The following is a 16,060-nucleotide window of genomic DNA, read 5'->3' on the forward strand; positions in this document are numbered from 1 at the left end:
AGGTAGGGCCTTTTGGGGTGGCCTCAGCATAAGCAAATATGAGCCATCCAGGACCCTTGAAGATAGGCTTTCTGGGTGGCCAGGGTTTCTGGATGGTAGCGAAGGAAAGGCCTCAACATCTTAGTTTAAATATTTTGCACACCACTCTTCTGGAATGTATTAGTCTCACTTTCCTGCTTTCTTAGTGGCGCACACGGACCGTAGCAGAGCTTCTCCCACCCCAGGGCTGTTAGACTTCAGACGGCAGGAACCTCTGTCCCCGAGGGCCCAAGTTTGCTTATGATACTTTGGTTCCTGCCCCCCGCCCCAGACTGCGCACTTGCCCACCCTCCTTTAGTCAGGGTGCCTGCTACAGCATCCGGGGCCCTTTTTCTAACTCATAGCTGCTCTTGTACTTTGGACTCAGCGTTCAGACACACGGCAGCTCACCAGAGGGTCTGCATCAAAAATGAACAGGTGTGAGGGCATGAAGTAGTGGTCTCTCCTATTAATCATCTGTGCCTGCTTAGCATCAGGCTCCTCAGGGTCTCCCTGGGTCACCAGGAACTTTCTTGAGTTCTGTGGGAAGCGGGGCATCAGGCACGCCATGGCTTCCTTTCCGGCCAGCTATGCAATGCGGAGCATGTGATTTAACACTCTGAAGCTTATTTGCCTGCCTGTAAAATGAAATCTCGTGCAGACTGTGAGCACGGTACCTAGCCAGAATGCATCCTCGACAGATATTTCTATGATTAGATGAGTGATGCCTCAGTATGGGTGCTGGCGGACTGTTAGGCTTTGGTGTACAGGGGAGGAGTGCAAAGGCCCCGATCCTGGAGGGGATGTGCCATGTCATGGACTGTTTCTGGGTAAAGCACTGCTTTTTGAAATTTTTTTAAAATTGTATTTTTTAAAGTAGGCTCCACACCTAGTGTGGAGGCCAACATGGGGCTTGAATTCATGATTCTGAGGTCAAGAGTCAGATGTTTAATTGACTGAGCCACCAGGCGCCCCTAAAGACTTTTTAAAAGATTTTATTTAGGGGCGCCTGGGTGGCTGAGTTGGTTAAGCGCCTGCCTTCAGCTTGGGTCATGACCCCAGGGACTTGGGATTGAGTCCTGAGTAGGGCTCCCTGCACATCAGGGAGCCTGCTTCTCCCTGTTCTCCTCCCTATCCCCCCACCCCCCGCCCTTTGCTTGAGCTCGGGCTGTCCCTCTTTTTCTTAAATAAATAAAATCTTTAAAAAAAAATAAAGATTTGGGGGATCCCTGGGTGGCGCAGTGGTTTGGCGCCTGCCTTTGGCCCAGGGCGCGATCCTGGAGACCTGGGATCGAATCCCACGTCGGGCTCCCGGTGCATGGAGCCTGCTTCTCCCTCTGCCTGTGTCTCTGGCTCTGTCTCTGCCTGTGTCTCTGGCTCTGTCTCTCCTTCTATCTCTCAAGAATAAATAAATAAATAAAATCTTTAAAAATAATAATAAAAGGGATCCCTGGGTGGCGCAGCGGTTTGGCGTCTGCCTTTGGCCCAGGGCGCGATCCTGGAGACCTGGGATCGAATCCCACGTCGGGCTCCCGGTGCATGGAGCCTGCTTCTCCCTCTGCCTGTGTCTCTGCCTCTCTCTCTCTCTCTCTCTGTGTGACTATCATAAATAAATAAAAATTTAAAAAAAAAATAATAATAATAAAATAAAGATTTGGGACACCTGGGTGGCTCAGTGGTTGAGCATCTGCCTTTGGCTCAGGGCATAACCCCCAGGTCCGGGATTGAGTCCTGCATCAGGCTCCTTGCAGGAGGCCTGCTTCTCCCTCTGCCTGTGTCTCTGCCTCTCTCTTTCTGTGTCACTCATAAATAAATAAATAAATAAATAAATAAATAAATAAATAAATACATATTTTGAATAAAGATTTTATTTGTTAGGGGGAGAGAGAGTGTGTGTGCATGTGCATGAGAGCACAAGCAGGAGGGGGCAGAGGGACAGGGAGAAGCAGGCTTCTCACTGAGCAGGAAGCCCATCTTGGGGCTCAGTTCCAGGACCCCAGAATCATGACCTGAGCTGAAGGCAGATGCTTAAGCAACTGAACCACCCAGTCATCAGGCACCTACCCCTAAATATTTCAAGTAACCACTATACCCAGCATGGGACTCAAACTCACAACCTCAAGATCAAGAGTTGTATGCTCTACCAATTGAGCCAGCCAGGCACGCCAGTGCCTGCTTTTTTTAGATATGGCATTAGGCAGTAGAGGCGGCGTGGGGGTGGAGTGGAAAGCTGGATTAAGGGATTTTGAGACTTGAGCTGGGAAGCAGGAGTGTAGGGGACTGAGGATGCCCAAGCTTCCTCTGCAGTCTCTCCAGTTTTGCTCCTCAAAAGGTTCTGTCTTCAATGATGCAAGACAGACCAGTGCCTCATGACCAGACTTAAGCCCACCTTGTCTCCATTCTGGCTTTCCCAGGCTTATATCTACCTCAGGCCTCTTCCATGTTCTTTATGACACATTCCTGTGTGGCTTTGTAGGTGCCTGCAGCCTCCTCTCCCAGGGATCACTAGCTGGGGGGAGATAGGGACCAGAAGTCTGAGGCAGATACTAGATTGGAGAGCTGTGTTGAGAGGACGAGTGGATCCCCTTCGCTGTTTACAAAGCCATCCTCCCTGTGGCCACAAGGGGGTGTGCCATGACCACTCAGCTGCTAGAGAACAGGGAGGGGTGTGTGGCTGGACTCCTGAGTCAGCCAGGCTGCCTCCCCTCTCCTCTGCACAGCATCTGCCTGTGGCCACTGTCCCTTGGGACTCTGTCCTGGGCCCTGCTTCCCTCACCCAAGTCCTAGTTGGCCTTCTCAGATTAAGTAGGACTCACGGCTCAGTGTCTCCTGTCTGTCCATCTCTTCCTGCCTTCACCTCCCTGTGCCCCAGCTTCCTGGGTTGGGAAGGAGGAGGCCAGGGGAAATTCTCTGAGGCTCTCCACCTTGGTGCTCAGTGCACACTGCTCCAGCCTTAACCATCACCATCAAGCTGTCCTCATTTCCCCCGACCTGGGTCATGCTGGTAGCTCTGAATCAGCAGCAGCTGCAGCAAGTAGTAGCTATGAACCAGGGGTCTTACAGGCTCCAAGCAGGACTTTGAAGCTGCCTAGAATCAGGGCCATATTTCATAGGCTCCCAGAAGCATCACTCTTCCCTAAGTGGCCTCCACTCTTCCCCTGCAGCCCTGATCCCTCCAGGAAAGGGAAGATTTATCCTCAGGACAGACTCCTTTTCTCCCAATGTCATTCAGCACTTTAGGGGACACATAGGTGTGCATGTGGCACATAGAGGTGCATGTGAGTAGAGTGACTCTGGGAAAGGTCCAAACCAGGCACCCTAAACTCTGTAGGTACTGTAGGTACATACAGTCACACTGGAAAGGGCTTACTATTAGGTGACTGACAACTCTTCTACTCTGCACCCCAGTTTGGAGGACATTTCCATTGACCTCCCTGGCTGCTGCCTCATCTAACACATACTTGGCTGATTTTTTAAAATCTGTTCTGCGCTGGCCTTCCTCCTTTTTTCAGAGGCAGGAAAATCAAGGCTCTGAAGGGCCGCTTAGTAGGTTTGGCTGGTGTTCTGTAGCCTAACACGTGCTCTGTGTGTCTGCATCCAGCACTCTAGCTTGAGGGCCTGGAGTGGGACTGCCCCCATGTGAACTTGAGTGGTCCTGAAGAGTGGCAGGCAGACTTGTGGCAGGGGAAAGGGATGTGTGGAGGAACAGCCCCGACTGAGTGCTGGGCACTGCTTTCCTGGCCAACTTTGGCCTAGCCCTGGGCACTTGCCCAGACCTTGTGTCTCCTTGGCTACTCAGGGAGCGATTTTTTCAAGCCTTAACCTCAGCTGAGGCTTTGCATTTGGCTAGCGGATGGGGCTTTCCCCTCTGAGAAGCTATCTTGGTGTCCTCACTGTTAACAACTCAGCTTTTCCTGCCTTTCCTTGCTCTTGTGGCTGCTCAGAGGCTCCACAAGCCCGGGCCTCTCCCTGCACCTGCTGTCAGTTCTTCCAGGGCTATCCAATGGGGACCCTGGCCTCTAGACTCACGCTGAGCCCTTGAGTGGCCCTTAGGGGCTGATCTGTGGAGAGTCAGTGTGATTAGGCCTGACCAGGGTGGAGAATGTCAGAGCTGGCCAGCCCCCTGGAGGTAACCTTATCCAACCCTCTTATTTTAGCTGGGAAATTGGGTCTAGCTGAGGGCCAAGGGCTTGCTTACAATCTCCTGATACCAGTGTTGGCTTCTCTGGTCCAATCTCTCCACAGTCTTTGGTTGTTTCCTTTTTCTCCTGCGTATGTTTACTGAAGGATGGCTGAACTATGCTACTGTGTGCCTGGCCCCGAATTCAGGAAGTCATGGTCAGGTGAAAGAGACCCTGCTTTGAGGGGTGAGGCCCCTCACCATTCCCCCCGGCCTTGCCACACGGTATCTAGCTTAGAGATTAAAGGCCTGGGAGTCCAGGAATATGGATGAGCTGCAACACATGACCTAACACACAAAGCCGTAAGGCTACCAGAGCATGGGTTATAGCTCACCCATCCTCCTCACCCATTTAGCCCTTTAAGCTAAGGATCCTAGGATGTTATCCATCAGGCCTGGAGCAGGCTCCCTGTCTCACTGTCACCCCATTCTTCCATTGGCTTCTATCATTTGGACCTAGCCTCTGCTGTGAGGCTCCCTGAGCAGGTGACCGCCTATCCCAGGGGCTGGCCCAAGTCCACAGCGCTGATCGTGCTGTCTGGCATGTTACTGTGTACCCTGTACATGTTCTGCCAGGCCCTTGAGCAGGTTGGGTAAAAGGATCTGAGGGTACTATAAGGGATCAGGCTGGATGCTTACAGCTCCTGCCACTTCTTACCTGGCCCGAGCCTCTTGGCTCTCCTGGTCATGGGTATGAAATGGGTCAACTTTGCTTCTGGCCTGGGTTGTTCAATCCAGTTTCTATAAGCTACAGAGAATGAGGCTTTGTGCTAAGAGCAGCATGGCTCCCAGCCCCAAATGAGAATTGATCCAGTGAGCCCATCCATAGGGCGTAAGTCTAAGCAAAATGAATATTTCCACAGCTTTGGCTCTAGGCCTGGTGGAGCTGGCAGGATGCTCCAGCCAAGATCCAGCCTGACCTGGCTTTATGTCACTGAACAGTGCTGCCGGGGGCAGTTTTTAGGAAAACTGCCCTTCCCCCATCCAGCAGGGTTCTAAGCCTTCCTCAGTGCCCTCCTCTGTATGTAGAACAGAAGCCCAGCATCAAGGGCTGACAGGTTCCTTCAGCGGGTGCAGGCCCATGGGCCCAGGAATCAGACACAGCCATGGGCCAGCTTCTGAGCAAGCTCCCTGCCGCAGCTTGGGCTGCCTGGCACCTGGCCATACCAGACCACTTTACTTCTCTCACTCATATCCAAGCAAATTGAACATCTTTGGTAAAATGCAAAGCTCTTCCTTGCAGCCCCAGATCCACTCCCACCTGCAGGTTCTGTACCTATGGTGACAAGCCTGAAAAAGAAAGAGCTGGCTCAAGGTCAAAGTGCAGGGCCTCCGCCGAGGCGTGGCCCCTGCCTCCCACGGCGAGGCAGGGCAGCTTGGTTCTCAGGCTGGGCTGTGGCAGGGGAACACAGGGAAGCTGCCTTCCAAGCCCCACGTCTCCTGGGACGTGCCAGTCCCGAGGAGCCTTAGGGCCTGGGTGGGGATGTTCTGGTGAGGGGATAGCCAGGTGGATCTCCACTCAGTCAGAGCAGAGTTTCTTGGAACTTGCCCTGGGTGCAGCAGTAACCAGTTCTGCCCCTCCCTTTGGCACATGGGACTGTCGCCTGCCTGGCACCCTTCCGACTGTCAGATAGGTTGACTTCCTCATGGGATATGAGGGATGCTTTCATTCTCCAGCCACAGGGACGAGGTGTTCCGAAGAGCATGAGGGTAATTAAATATAGTTCTTCCACCACCTGCCACCTGTCTCGGAGCAGAGAGAAGGGTAGTAAACCTGGGTTGGACATCCTGCTGCCTCCTGGATGTGGGGAGTGACACTCCCATTTAATCCCCATGTCTGATAGGCTGGCAAGGAGTGCCGTGGACCCCTGGTGTCAGCTGCACCACCTCTGTGGATCAGTCCCATCACCCTCTGTGACTGCCTCACCTCACCAAAAGGCCTCCCAACACAAAACAAAATACTGGTCCAGGGACCAAGGAAGGAGAACTCTCTGTCCTTTCCCTGCAGGGGCTCTGCCTCACGCCAACTGAAACCCAGTAACTTGCATGTGGCCATGCCAGCAGTGGACTCCAGGTTCTTCCCAAGACTGCTGGCCCGCCAGCCTGGGGGCTTCCCATGGAGCAGGAGCTGCCCTTGGCCGCACCACCTCCTGCCTGCTCCCAAGGCCCCCAGGACAGCAGCTACATGGTGCAGACGTGGGTCCTAGCCTCTGTCCACGTCCACAGGGCTGCCCCGAGCTCTATATTATCTTGCTGGTAGGTGAAGTGGGATGCGGGCTTGGGGTCAGGAGTCCCAGATTTTGAGTCATCTCTGTTCCTCCCTCCCTAGGAGACAGCAGAGTGGGTCTCATGCTGCACAAGGCCCCCCATGGCCTTTACAGTGAGGAGGAGGACATGCCAGAGGGGAAAGGTCGAGACAGACTATGGGAAAGAAGGGCAGGGGTGTTCTTCAGGGTATGGAGGGGGACAGGTTGAGCAATAGGCTGGAGTTGAGAACATGTACCACCTGACTGGGGCTGAGGGTCTTGGTTAAGAAGCTTTGGGTGGGATCCACTCTCCCCAGAGAGATGGACTGTGGTGTACTATGCTCAGTTCTAACACTGCCTCTGCTCAGTGTCTGTTGCAAGTGCCCTGCAAGGCTGGCACCACACAGCCTTTCACTAGGTGACCAGCCAGGAGCCTGGATCCAGAGGGATCCACAAGCTGCTCAGAGCCAAACAATAAGACAGGATTTGAACTTAGGTCACTATGACTCCAAAGCCCAGGTTCTCACTCCCCTGTCCCATTCAGCCACCTGAGGAGCAGTGCTTGAAACCAGTGATCTAGCAAAACTGGGCTGCAGAGGGGGGTAGGAGGCAGGGGCTGCAGTGTACACCAGCTGATGGGGATCAGATAGATAGATGTGCACTGGTCAGGGCAAGAGACCACGGGTATCTCAGTTGGAGGGGTGGGCAGTGAGGAGGTTCTGGATAGGGAAGGCAGGCGGCACCCAAGGGAGTGGAGGAAGGGCTGGCATTTGATAGGACGAGCTAGAACTCAGGGTTAGTTGGTTGGTATTATGTGAGGTTTGCAGGGGGCCTGTGATGGGCCCTGGTGGAGGTTTGGGGTGAAAAGGATGCTCAGTCTATGCTACAGGTCCCAGGTAAACCCAGGGTTAATGGTTTTCATGCTCCCATACTGGGAGTTCCAGATGTGGTGCTCTGACCCTGCAGAGCCAGCCAGCCAGTGCACACATCTGCTTTGGAGCTGATATGAAGAAGAGGTCTCAGCCACCCCCAGAGCCTGGGGAGGAGACTCAGGCACGGCACATTTACTGAGGCGGGGCTGTGGCTCCAGTGGGCCACCAGCCTGGCCATCTGTCCATATCTGTCCAAATGTCTGAGTCTCCAGACATTTGAGCCCCTGGAAGTTGCAGCTTTAGAGAGCCTCTGGGGGCAGAACAAGCACTGGGAGTAGAATCCAGTTCAGTATCTTCAAAGTAGACCCCTCACCTGGGCTCAGGGGAGTGTAGAACAAGCTCTGAGGCCCTGCCCTCCTTGAAGGGAGTGGCAGGGTGGGCATGATGGGCTCTAGGGAGCATATTTGCACATCTGGTTTTACTCAGTGGGCTGCAATTCCTGAAAACCCCTGAGCTCCCCAGGAGAGCATCGTTGAGTGACCTCTGGAAAAGCAGAAGTGAAGTCTGGGAACACACTGTCCTCTCACACTGTGCCGTGGCCAGCTGGCCAGCAGGGCCCCTCCGTGGGCCATGAGGCCATGGGTGAGTCTAGAGCAGGGGGCCGCCCCGCCTAGTGTACTGTGCCAGGAGCTGCCTCTATGCCTGCTGGGCCCCGGGGGCAGTGTGGGACCAACTCCCTGGCATGGGCCAAGCCCCTCCCTTCCTGTCTCCCCGGGGCCCTTGGGGAGGGGCTCCAGAGGGTTGGGGGCTGAAGAAGCCACGTGCTGCCTGCCCCTGGGAGTCCTGGAGGGGCTGAAAGATCACTTTCAGGGCTGGCAGGATCTGGGAAGGGTTTCAGGAAGTGGATGGGGTTTAGGGCTGCCCAGCTGCCACCTCTCAAGGCCTGGCTGGGACTGGCTGCCAAGCCCACACTTTGCCCCACACAGAGAAAGGAGTGCTGGTCAAGCCAGGCGTCCCTGTGCCCCCTTGCTAATCGGGGACTGGGTGGTAAGCGGAGGTGCCAGCTGGGGCCAGGGCCTTGCTGTTGAGGGGTCTTGGCCTTGAAGACATGGTCTGAGAGGTAGGCGGAGTGAAGCTATGGAGCCAGCTTGATTCTGGTGTTCCCTGTGAGCCAGGGGTGGGGGTGGGGGATGGGGGAAACAGCCGGGCAGGGCAGCTGGGGCTGCAGCCCACCCACAGGCCTTCAGGGCACTCAGCGGACCCTGCTGCAGCCAGGGCAACGATCTTTGGGCAACCTCAAGGTGGACAGTGGTGCCCTGTGGCAGAGGGAGGGCAAAGGCCTCTCTAGCTGTTTTCTGCGCTTCAGGAGCTTTTTCCCTAGGGCATCCTGTAGACTTCTCTGAAGCACTTCCTGGAGCAGAGATCCTGGACAGGTTGCCCTAGTGAGAGCATGGGATGAGTAGAGCAGAGAGCTGAGGGCTGAGTCTGTTGTGGTGCTAGGGGAGAGGACAAGGGGCCTCACAGACTGTGGGGAGGAGGCGGGACTCTAGCTCTGGGCCATGGAGGCCCCTGGGTAAAGGTGACAACTACATGCTGGAGTTGGATGACTGCTCTAGTGATGCTGTGAGAGTGGACTTGGGAGCAGGGAGCCCAAACCTGGGGCAGGAGTCCAGCAAAAGGGCACCAGGGTGGCGAGGAGGCCTGTGTGGCACCAGGAGATGGGAGCTGTGGGAAGAATCACTGTGACATTGGGACAGGCGACCCTTGGGAAGCAGAGGAGGTATATGCTGAGGGGGACTGAGGAGCAAGCCCAGAGCCTGCAGGGGAGGCTGGAGGCACTGGGAAACTGAGTGGGTGAGCTTCCTTTGAGGAGGGCTTTAGGTCAGACTGCAGAGAGAACTTCCTGATAGCAGCAGCATCTTCTTGGACATGAGAAATCAGCCTCTGAGGAAGTCTTTTGCTGTGAGAGCTCCCAAGCTGGCCAGACATTCCTGGTGCTGGGCCATGGATGGGAGGATTTGGGGTAGACAGCTGGGCTTGTGGGTAGACCAGAGCAGTCCCCTGAGTGTGTGCTAACCAGAACACTGCTCATGCCTCAGCCCAGGCACGTCTGGGGCTCTCAGGGGCTGTCACCGAGGCCGTCAGGCTGCTGAGCTCACGGTGCAAAGCAGAACTAGCCCTTGCCTTCCCAGAGCCCCCGGCGTCCTTGGCTGCCCTCAAGGGCTGGGCCAGGACTGGGTGGCCGGGTCTCCCACGAAGCTCTCAACAAGTTCCAGGCCTCTCCTCCTGTGTTTAGATCCTACCCCTAGTCACACCCTCTTCTCCGCATCCCTCAGAGAGAGCAGGAAGCTGCTGGTGGTGATGGGGTGGTTGGGGGCGGTTCTAACGGGCCTCATCCCAGCCCTGGGGACATCTCAAGGGCTTGGGGCTGCCCATAACTGGTCCTGGGCGCCAGGTTGCTTGAACAGGGTCAGAGCTGGTTCAGAAGCCCTGTGTGGTCCAAGCAGAGGGATCGGCTAGCCTGCCTGCCTCCAAGTCGCCTTCTTGGCTGACAGGCTGTCCCCTCTGCTTGGGTCACAGGGAGATGCAGGGTTTGGCCAGGGAAAGTGGTCTGGAACGGCCCTTTGACATCATCCCTGGGGGCTTTTAAAAATGAGTTTCCTGGTAAGGAAGACTCCTTAGGCCTTGGGCAGTATTCTCGGTAGAGTCTCAGAGTTTGCTCTGATCTGACAAAAGCCAGCAGAAACCACCCGGCCGTCTGTGTTCCAGTGGTGCTGGGAGCCGCGGCTTCCCCAGATGCAGCGTCAGCAGAACGCAGCGGCCAAGGCACAGAGGGGGTTGCTGTTGGGCCTGTGCTGAGCCCCACGTGGGGGCAGGCAGGGAAGAGCCCACCCCTCGCTTTGCCCCTTTCGTTCACATGCACGTGTGCCTAGCTTCTCTAGCAATAGACGTTGCCACAGGTGACACCAGAGGGGCTTGCTGAGGCATGATGTCAAGTGGGCAGCGAGTGTCTAGACAGCCTCCGAGGTCATGGAGGGGCCTGCCCTGGCTGCTCTCCTCTGCCACCTGCCAGCTCTTCTGGGACTAACGTCTGTCCAGGCAGCTGGGTCCATATCCAAAAGGTCCATCCTGGGCCAAGGGCCATGGGAGAATGTGGTCAATGATGTAAAATAAAGGGTCCAGGAGGAAAGGGGGCCAGAATTGGGGACATCAGAATCCACCAGGCTTGATCCATGTCCTGGCCCCTCTGTGCCTGACTGGGACTCTGGATAGGTTTCATGTTCCCTCTCATTGGTCTTTTCTAAATCTGTGAAATGGTCATGCTCCTGGCATGGGGCTGAGTACACAGCAGGAACCCCTCTGCTTCCAGTTAGGGTGGGTCTGGGTTTCCCCTGGTGTTGGGGTGCTGACTCTTGCTTGACCAGTGTGTTGGATGGAGAGTCAGTGGGAGCTGGAGAGAAGAGAGGGTACCTGGCAGCGGGGAAGTTGTTGAGTGCACTTTCCCAGCAAAGAGAAGCCCTGTTTAGAAAGGCAGAGGCTGGACACGCTGCCGGAGAGCTGAGGCTAGGGTGATAGCATTTAGGGAAGTCTCCGGCAGCATGTGCAAGGATGCTTTGGAGGGTGGGAGGCAGGAAGTTCGACTGGACTTGCTGTCTCAGAGAATAGTGGGGTCACTGGGATGAGGTGCCCTGCTAAGGGGACTGGGTTTTGCCCTGTACATCTGGCCTGGCCTCGAGGCCCAGCTGTGAGCTGGAGAGGAAGGAGTCTTACCGCCTGAGATGGGCTCTCTGCTGGCTGCAGTGGCCGGGTGGATCAATGAACAGGTTTGGTCTGGCAGCTGCTGCACTAGACGGTCTGACCCAGAACACCACATTCCAGCCCTGGCTTCCAGCTGCTGTCCCCTCTGCAGCTTCCCCTAGTGGGGATTGGAGTACCTGCTGTGCCCGGGCCAGAACCCCCTGCCCCGTTTGTTTTTTAGGTATCACAATGTTTGATAGATAGAAATATATAAAATCAGGGCATGAATATGACTTGATTAAGTGAAATTAATTTCAATACTATATTAAGAGGGATCAATTCATATTGTCACTCTGTTTCACACCCACAAAAACGACTTCGAAAACATTAAGATCTTTCAAAACGGATCAGTTATTTGCAAGTGAAACCACGTTTCTTTTCACAAGAGTTGTGTACTCTTCCAGGGTCAAGGATGTTAAAATCTGGCACATAAAACCTACTTCTAGAGGTAGGAATGCAAGGTGACATACAATTATAGCAACCATCAGCTATAACCATCAATTATTATTAAGAATTTTTCTTTGACAACCAAATGGGTACTTAAACATTGCAACAACTCAAGTACCACTGAGAAAAACACCTTCTTTCACCCATGCCTTATTCTAAGCATAGGTGGGCCTTGGCCAGACCAGGTAGGGATGGGGAAGATGGCCTGGGGCAAGGACATAGGAGTGTGCACACCTGCTGGGCAAAAGGTAGCAAGATTCGTGAGGCAGAGCAGGGGGCTGGTGACTTCTCCCTTCCCTACATTACACTCAGTTCTGTCCCATGTTTGGGTGGCTCTGGAGAGAAGTAGGTGGGAGTGATGGCAAGAGCAGCAGATGGTGAAGGCCTCCTGCAGGCCTCACAAGGTGAAAGTCCACTCTGTGAGGACCCAGGAGCCACAGAGGACATGAGTGCTGCTTGGCACCCGGATGCCACCTAGCACTGCAGGTAGAAGGCATTTCACCCAGGGACATGCACACTCCTCCCTCCCTCTCACCTCCCCCTCTCATCTGCTCTCTTGTCTCTCCTTTAGCATACCTGACTCCAGGCTAGGAATGTTCTCTTGATGGTGTGCAGGAGTAGGGGCTTTACAGGGAATCAGCCACACTGTCCCTTACTTTGAAGCAGCCCAGGAGACCAGAGACATAGGGAGGCTTGATCAGGGGGGCTTGTGGAAATGTTCACAAGTGCAACCCTTTTCTGTCTTCCCCTGGGCAGCCTTCCCAGGGGACAGAAAACATGTAGTCCCTTACAGCAGAAGTGAGCTTTGGCTCTTGGGCCTTCACACGCACACACACTCACACTCACACTCACACACACACATACAGGTACCTTCTCAGCCACTGTCCTTGGTACCCCATCACTGCTACGATGTCTCCTGTTTCAAAATCCAGGAGGAAACTCACCTGCTGTCCTCACCGACATTCTCCCCAGACTTTGGCCCATTCTCCAGGTACTTACCGAGCATGAAAACACGCCAGAACGTACTCTGTTCTAGACTCCAGCATGCCGCAGTGACCCCAGATCCGTGCTATCATGGAGCTCATGTGTCCTGTGACAGTTGGAATAAGTGTTACAAAGAAGAGTGGCACAAATGAGGGATAGAGTGGGGGGACTGCAGGAGAGGTCTTTGAAGAGGGGCTGTCGGAGGATATCATTACTTTCTAGGCAGAGGGACAGGGAAGACCCTGAGGTGAGGATGTGCATATGTGTGACGTGCTCTGCCTTGTGTCTTAAGATCACTGGCTGCTGGGTGGGGAATAGACCAGGGATGGGAGACAAGGGTAAAAGCCAGCTTGTTGCCCTGATCCCACTGGGTCTCACCTGTCTTTCCCACCTAAGACCCTTCTGCTCATCCTCTTGTCCCTTTTCCCTTGCCCTGTCCCTAATGGCTCAGAAGAGCCCAGAGGATTGGCCTGTCAGCCTCTAGCCACTCCTATAGCAGGGCTGGTCTTTCCTCCCAGCCTCGAGATGATCTCCCCCTTATGCCACTCATTTGCCCTCCAGGCCACTTGTCACTCAGGCCATCTTGTTGGCTGTTGCCTTTGTATGTTCCTGTCCGTGCCCTTTGCTGTGGCCCAGCCCAGCGTGTTCTCTCATCCTCAGTCCCATTTCATTGGCCACTCCACTCCTTTATTTTGTGACATCTCCTTTATTTTATATGGATTGTTTCTGCCGAAGTGTGGATCTGCTCTTCTAGCCCCGAGGCTCTGGGGGGCAGGGCCCGGGTCTTACTGCGCTCTGGGTTAGGGCCATCCTAGAGCCCACCACACAGAAGGGCCTCAAAGGCTATGGGTTGTAAATGGCACCTTGGGTTGGGGTTTCCCAGGCCTTCTTCTCATTTGGAGGAACAGTTGTTCTACTTGTGCTTATTCCTTGGGGCCCAGTGTCCTGGCTCATGACCCAGGGGTCTGGAACATCTCTGGAACCTTGGCCTGACCGTTCCAGATTGGGCCCTGAGCCAACAGGGAGGTGAAGGCGGGGACAGGAGGTCAGGGTAGCAACAGGCCTCAAGCACAGGGGAGAGACTAGGGCCCAGAGTCCGGGGGCCAGGATGGACAGGGTCTTGGGGTCCTGGGGAGGCTCAGCATGGCCAGCCCTCACCCCTGCCCCCATCCCCCTGCTTTGGGTTTCAGACCTGAAGCTGCACCTGCAGAGTACAGACTACGGCAACTTCCTGGCCAATGAGGCATCGCCGTTGACGGTGTCAGTTATTGATGACCGGCTTAAGGAGAAGATGGTGGTGGAGTTCCGCCACATGAGGAACCATGCCTATGAGCCACTCGCCAGCTTCCTGGACTTCATTACGTAAGTGCCTACGGTCCCTTCCCCTCCCACTGGGCAGGAGAGCTGCACCTGCCTCGGCTGGCCGGCTGCCTGCAGAGCCTTCCTTCCTGGACTGTGGAGCTAGGCTGGTCATTCGACAACCCTGGATCTCCAGGCCACCACCTGCCACATCACTGCTGCCTGGGAATCTAGTGGGCAGGCAAGAGTGTCCCACACTGTAGTGTTGGATGAAGCCTCTTTCTTTGCACCTCTAGCATTACAGAGATTGGGGTGGGGAGACCAGGGATGATGGGAGCACTTTTCCTCACTCACCCTGCAGCATCTACACTGACTCCTTGCTAGGTCTCCATTTTCCATCCTGGGGTCAGGGGTAAGGGGATGGGCAGAGCTCTGCAGAGCCAGGTTCTTGGAATGGACCATTCAGACTATCCAGCCCTTCTGAGCTGAGGCCTGTTCTCCATCTTCTCTGTCCACAGCCTTGGGCCTTAGGGAGAAGGGGGAAGGCTCCACACCTGAATGCCTTTCCCAACTCCCCAGGTCCCTGTGTTTATGATGCTTGGCTTCCCCACTGTCTAACCCTTGGGTGTAGCCCTGTCTCCACTAAGATCCTGGAGAAGCTGAGCAGAGGAAAGTTCCCTAGGACCCGCAGGCTAGGGGAGGCCACTTTGATGAGGCAGCCTGTGCTTGCCAGGTATGCCTGTGGAAACAGATGGAGAGGCTCCCTCTGTCAGCATAGCCCAGGAGCCATGAGCCAGAGCCTGGGAAACAAAGAGATGGCCCCAGAGGTGTGATTGGTGGCTAGCTTCAATGAGCGTGCTCCGTGCTAGTGGAGTGTGAGAGTGTGTTGTGGGAAAGCACTTCCAGGTATACTGGGTACTGTCGAGCTTTTACCATTCCCTGATTTTGGTGCTCCCACCCTCCTCCTTGGGACCCGGCACATCTGCCTGGCTAGGTGCTTCCTGCCTGTCCTGATGCCTACCCCTGGCAAGGAGCAGCCACTTACTCAAGATCCACTTGCTCAAGTAAGGGCTGCAGCCAGAAGGGCTCCATCCTTGGGTAGAGGCCATAGGCTGGGACCTCTGAAGGGCTCAGGGAAGCAGTCTCTTTCCTGGCCACAGGCCTCCTTTCTGGGGGCCTCCTTGGTATCCTGGCTGGGCCTATAATTACACCTTCCTGGCTCCGGTCAAGGTACAGACAACATAGTCCTACTGGAGCGGGAGGCCAGAGATGGGGCATGTCTTGTGCTGCTGAGTTGGGGGTAATGCCGAGGCGTCCCATGTGTCAGTCAACTCCTGGCCTGGGCCTGCATATCCCTTGCCCCAAGGCCAGAGCTGGGGACATACCAGGAAGCAGTGAATTTATTGCCAGAGCCCAGCCTTCACCTTGTTTGCACAAGGCTCTTTCAGCTTCCTGAATGTTCTGGCCTTGCCAGCTAGGCTGGCCAGAGGAGGCCTGACCCATGCCAGTGGTCAGAGGGCAGTTGTCATCCATCCCACTGCCCGCTTGGCCACCTGCCTGTGCAGCTAGCTCCTGGCCTTTCTCGGTACCCTTAGAGGCTTGGTCTCAGCCTGCCAGGCCATGAAACTCGAGAGGCTCTGAGCGTGACTGAGGCCGCACAGCCGCCAGCTCTTTGCTGGAGGTTGGCTGCAAGCACCAAGCGTGCTTAAAGCAGCCAAGCACTATCCTGTGGCAGGCTGTCACTTCCCCGCCCCTTCCATTCATGGGTGATTGTGGCTTAAGTCTTCCTATCTCCTCACTCCTGCCCTCACTCGAGAAGAGCTCAGCAGCCACGTGTCAGCCTGTCTGAGCCTGTGGCGGCTCGTTCCATGACCTCGTCATCTCCAGTGACCCGCTCCTTTGCTCTCCAGTGCAGCCGCCCCCTCCAATGGCTACCCAAGGCCATGTCACTCCTGGAACTGGTCCACCCCAGAATCGCTGAGTCAGGCACCCCCTCTCTACCCACAGTCATCAGACCCTCCAGCCCACTCTCAGTCCCTTGTGGGACGCGGGTTCCGGACTCAGCAGGACACTGGGACTTGCTTCCTCCCCGGCTGCCCCTTCTGTCTTCTTTTTCCTCCCTCCCCAGCTGAGGTTCCCTGGTCCATCATTTGAGCACTCCTCTGCCAGCATCCGCAGCTCTCTTGGCCGCCCGTCTTGTAGTCCCGCCCTGGCTG

The 16,060-nt window shown here is 55.3% G+C and overlaps 1 protein-coding gene across 1 annotated transcript in view; it reads left to right on the forward strand.

Moving 5' to 3' along the window:
• The window catches only part of ATP6V0D1 (ATPase H+ transporting V0 subunit d1), a 40,013-nt gene that overhangs the window by 11,845 nt on the left and 12,108 nt on the right, over positions 1-16,060 (forward strand). The window contains exon 2 of the mRNA XM_041771778.1: positions 13,736-13,907. Within this exon, the coding sequence (XP_041627712.1) occupies positions 13,736-13,907 (172 nt within the window). The remainder of the gene's footprint in view (positions 1-13,735; positions 13,908-16,060) is intronic.

Source organism: Vulpes lagopus, chromosome 10 (genome assembly GCF_018345385.1).
Source record: "Vulpes lagopus strain Blue_001 chromosome 10, ASM1834538v1, whole genome shotgun sequence".
Lineage (NCBI taxonomy): Eukaryota > Metazoa > Chordata > Mammalia > Carnivora > Canidae > Vulpes > Vulpes lagopus.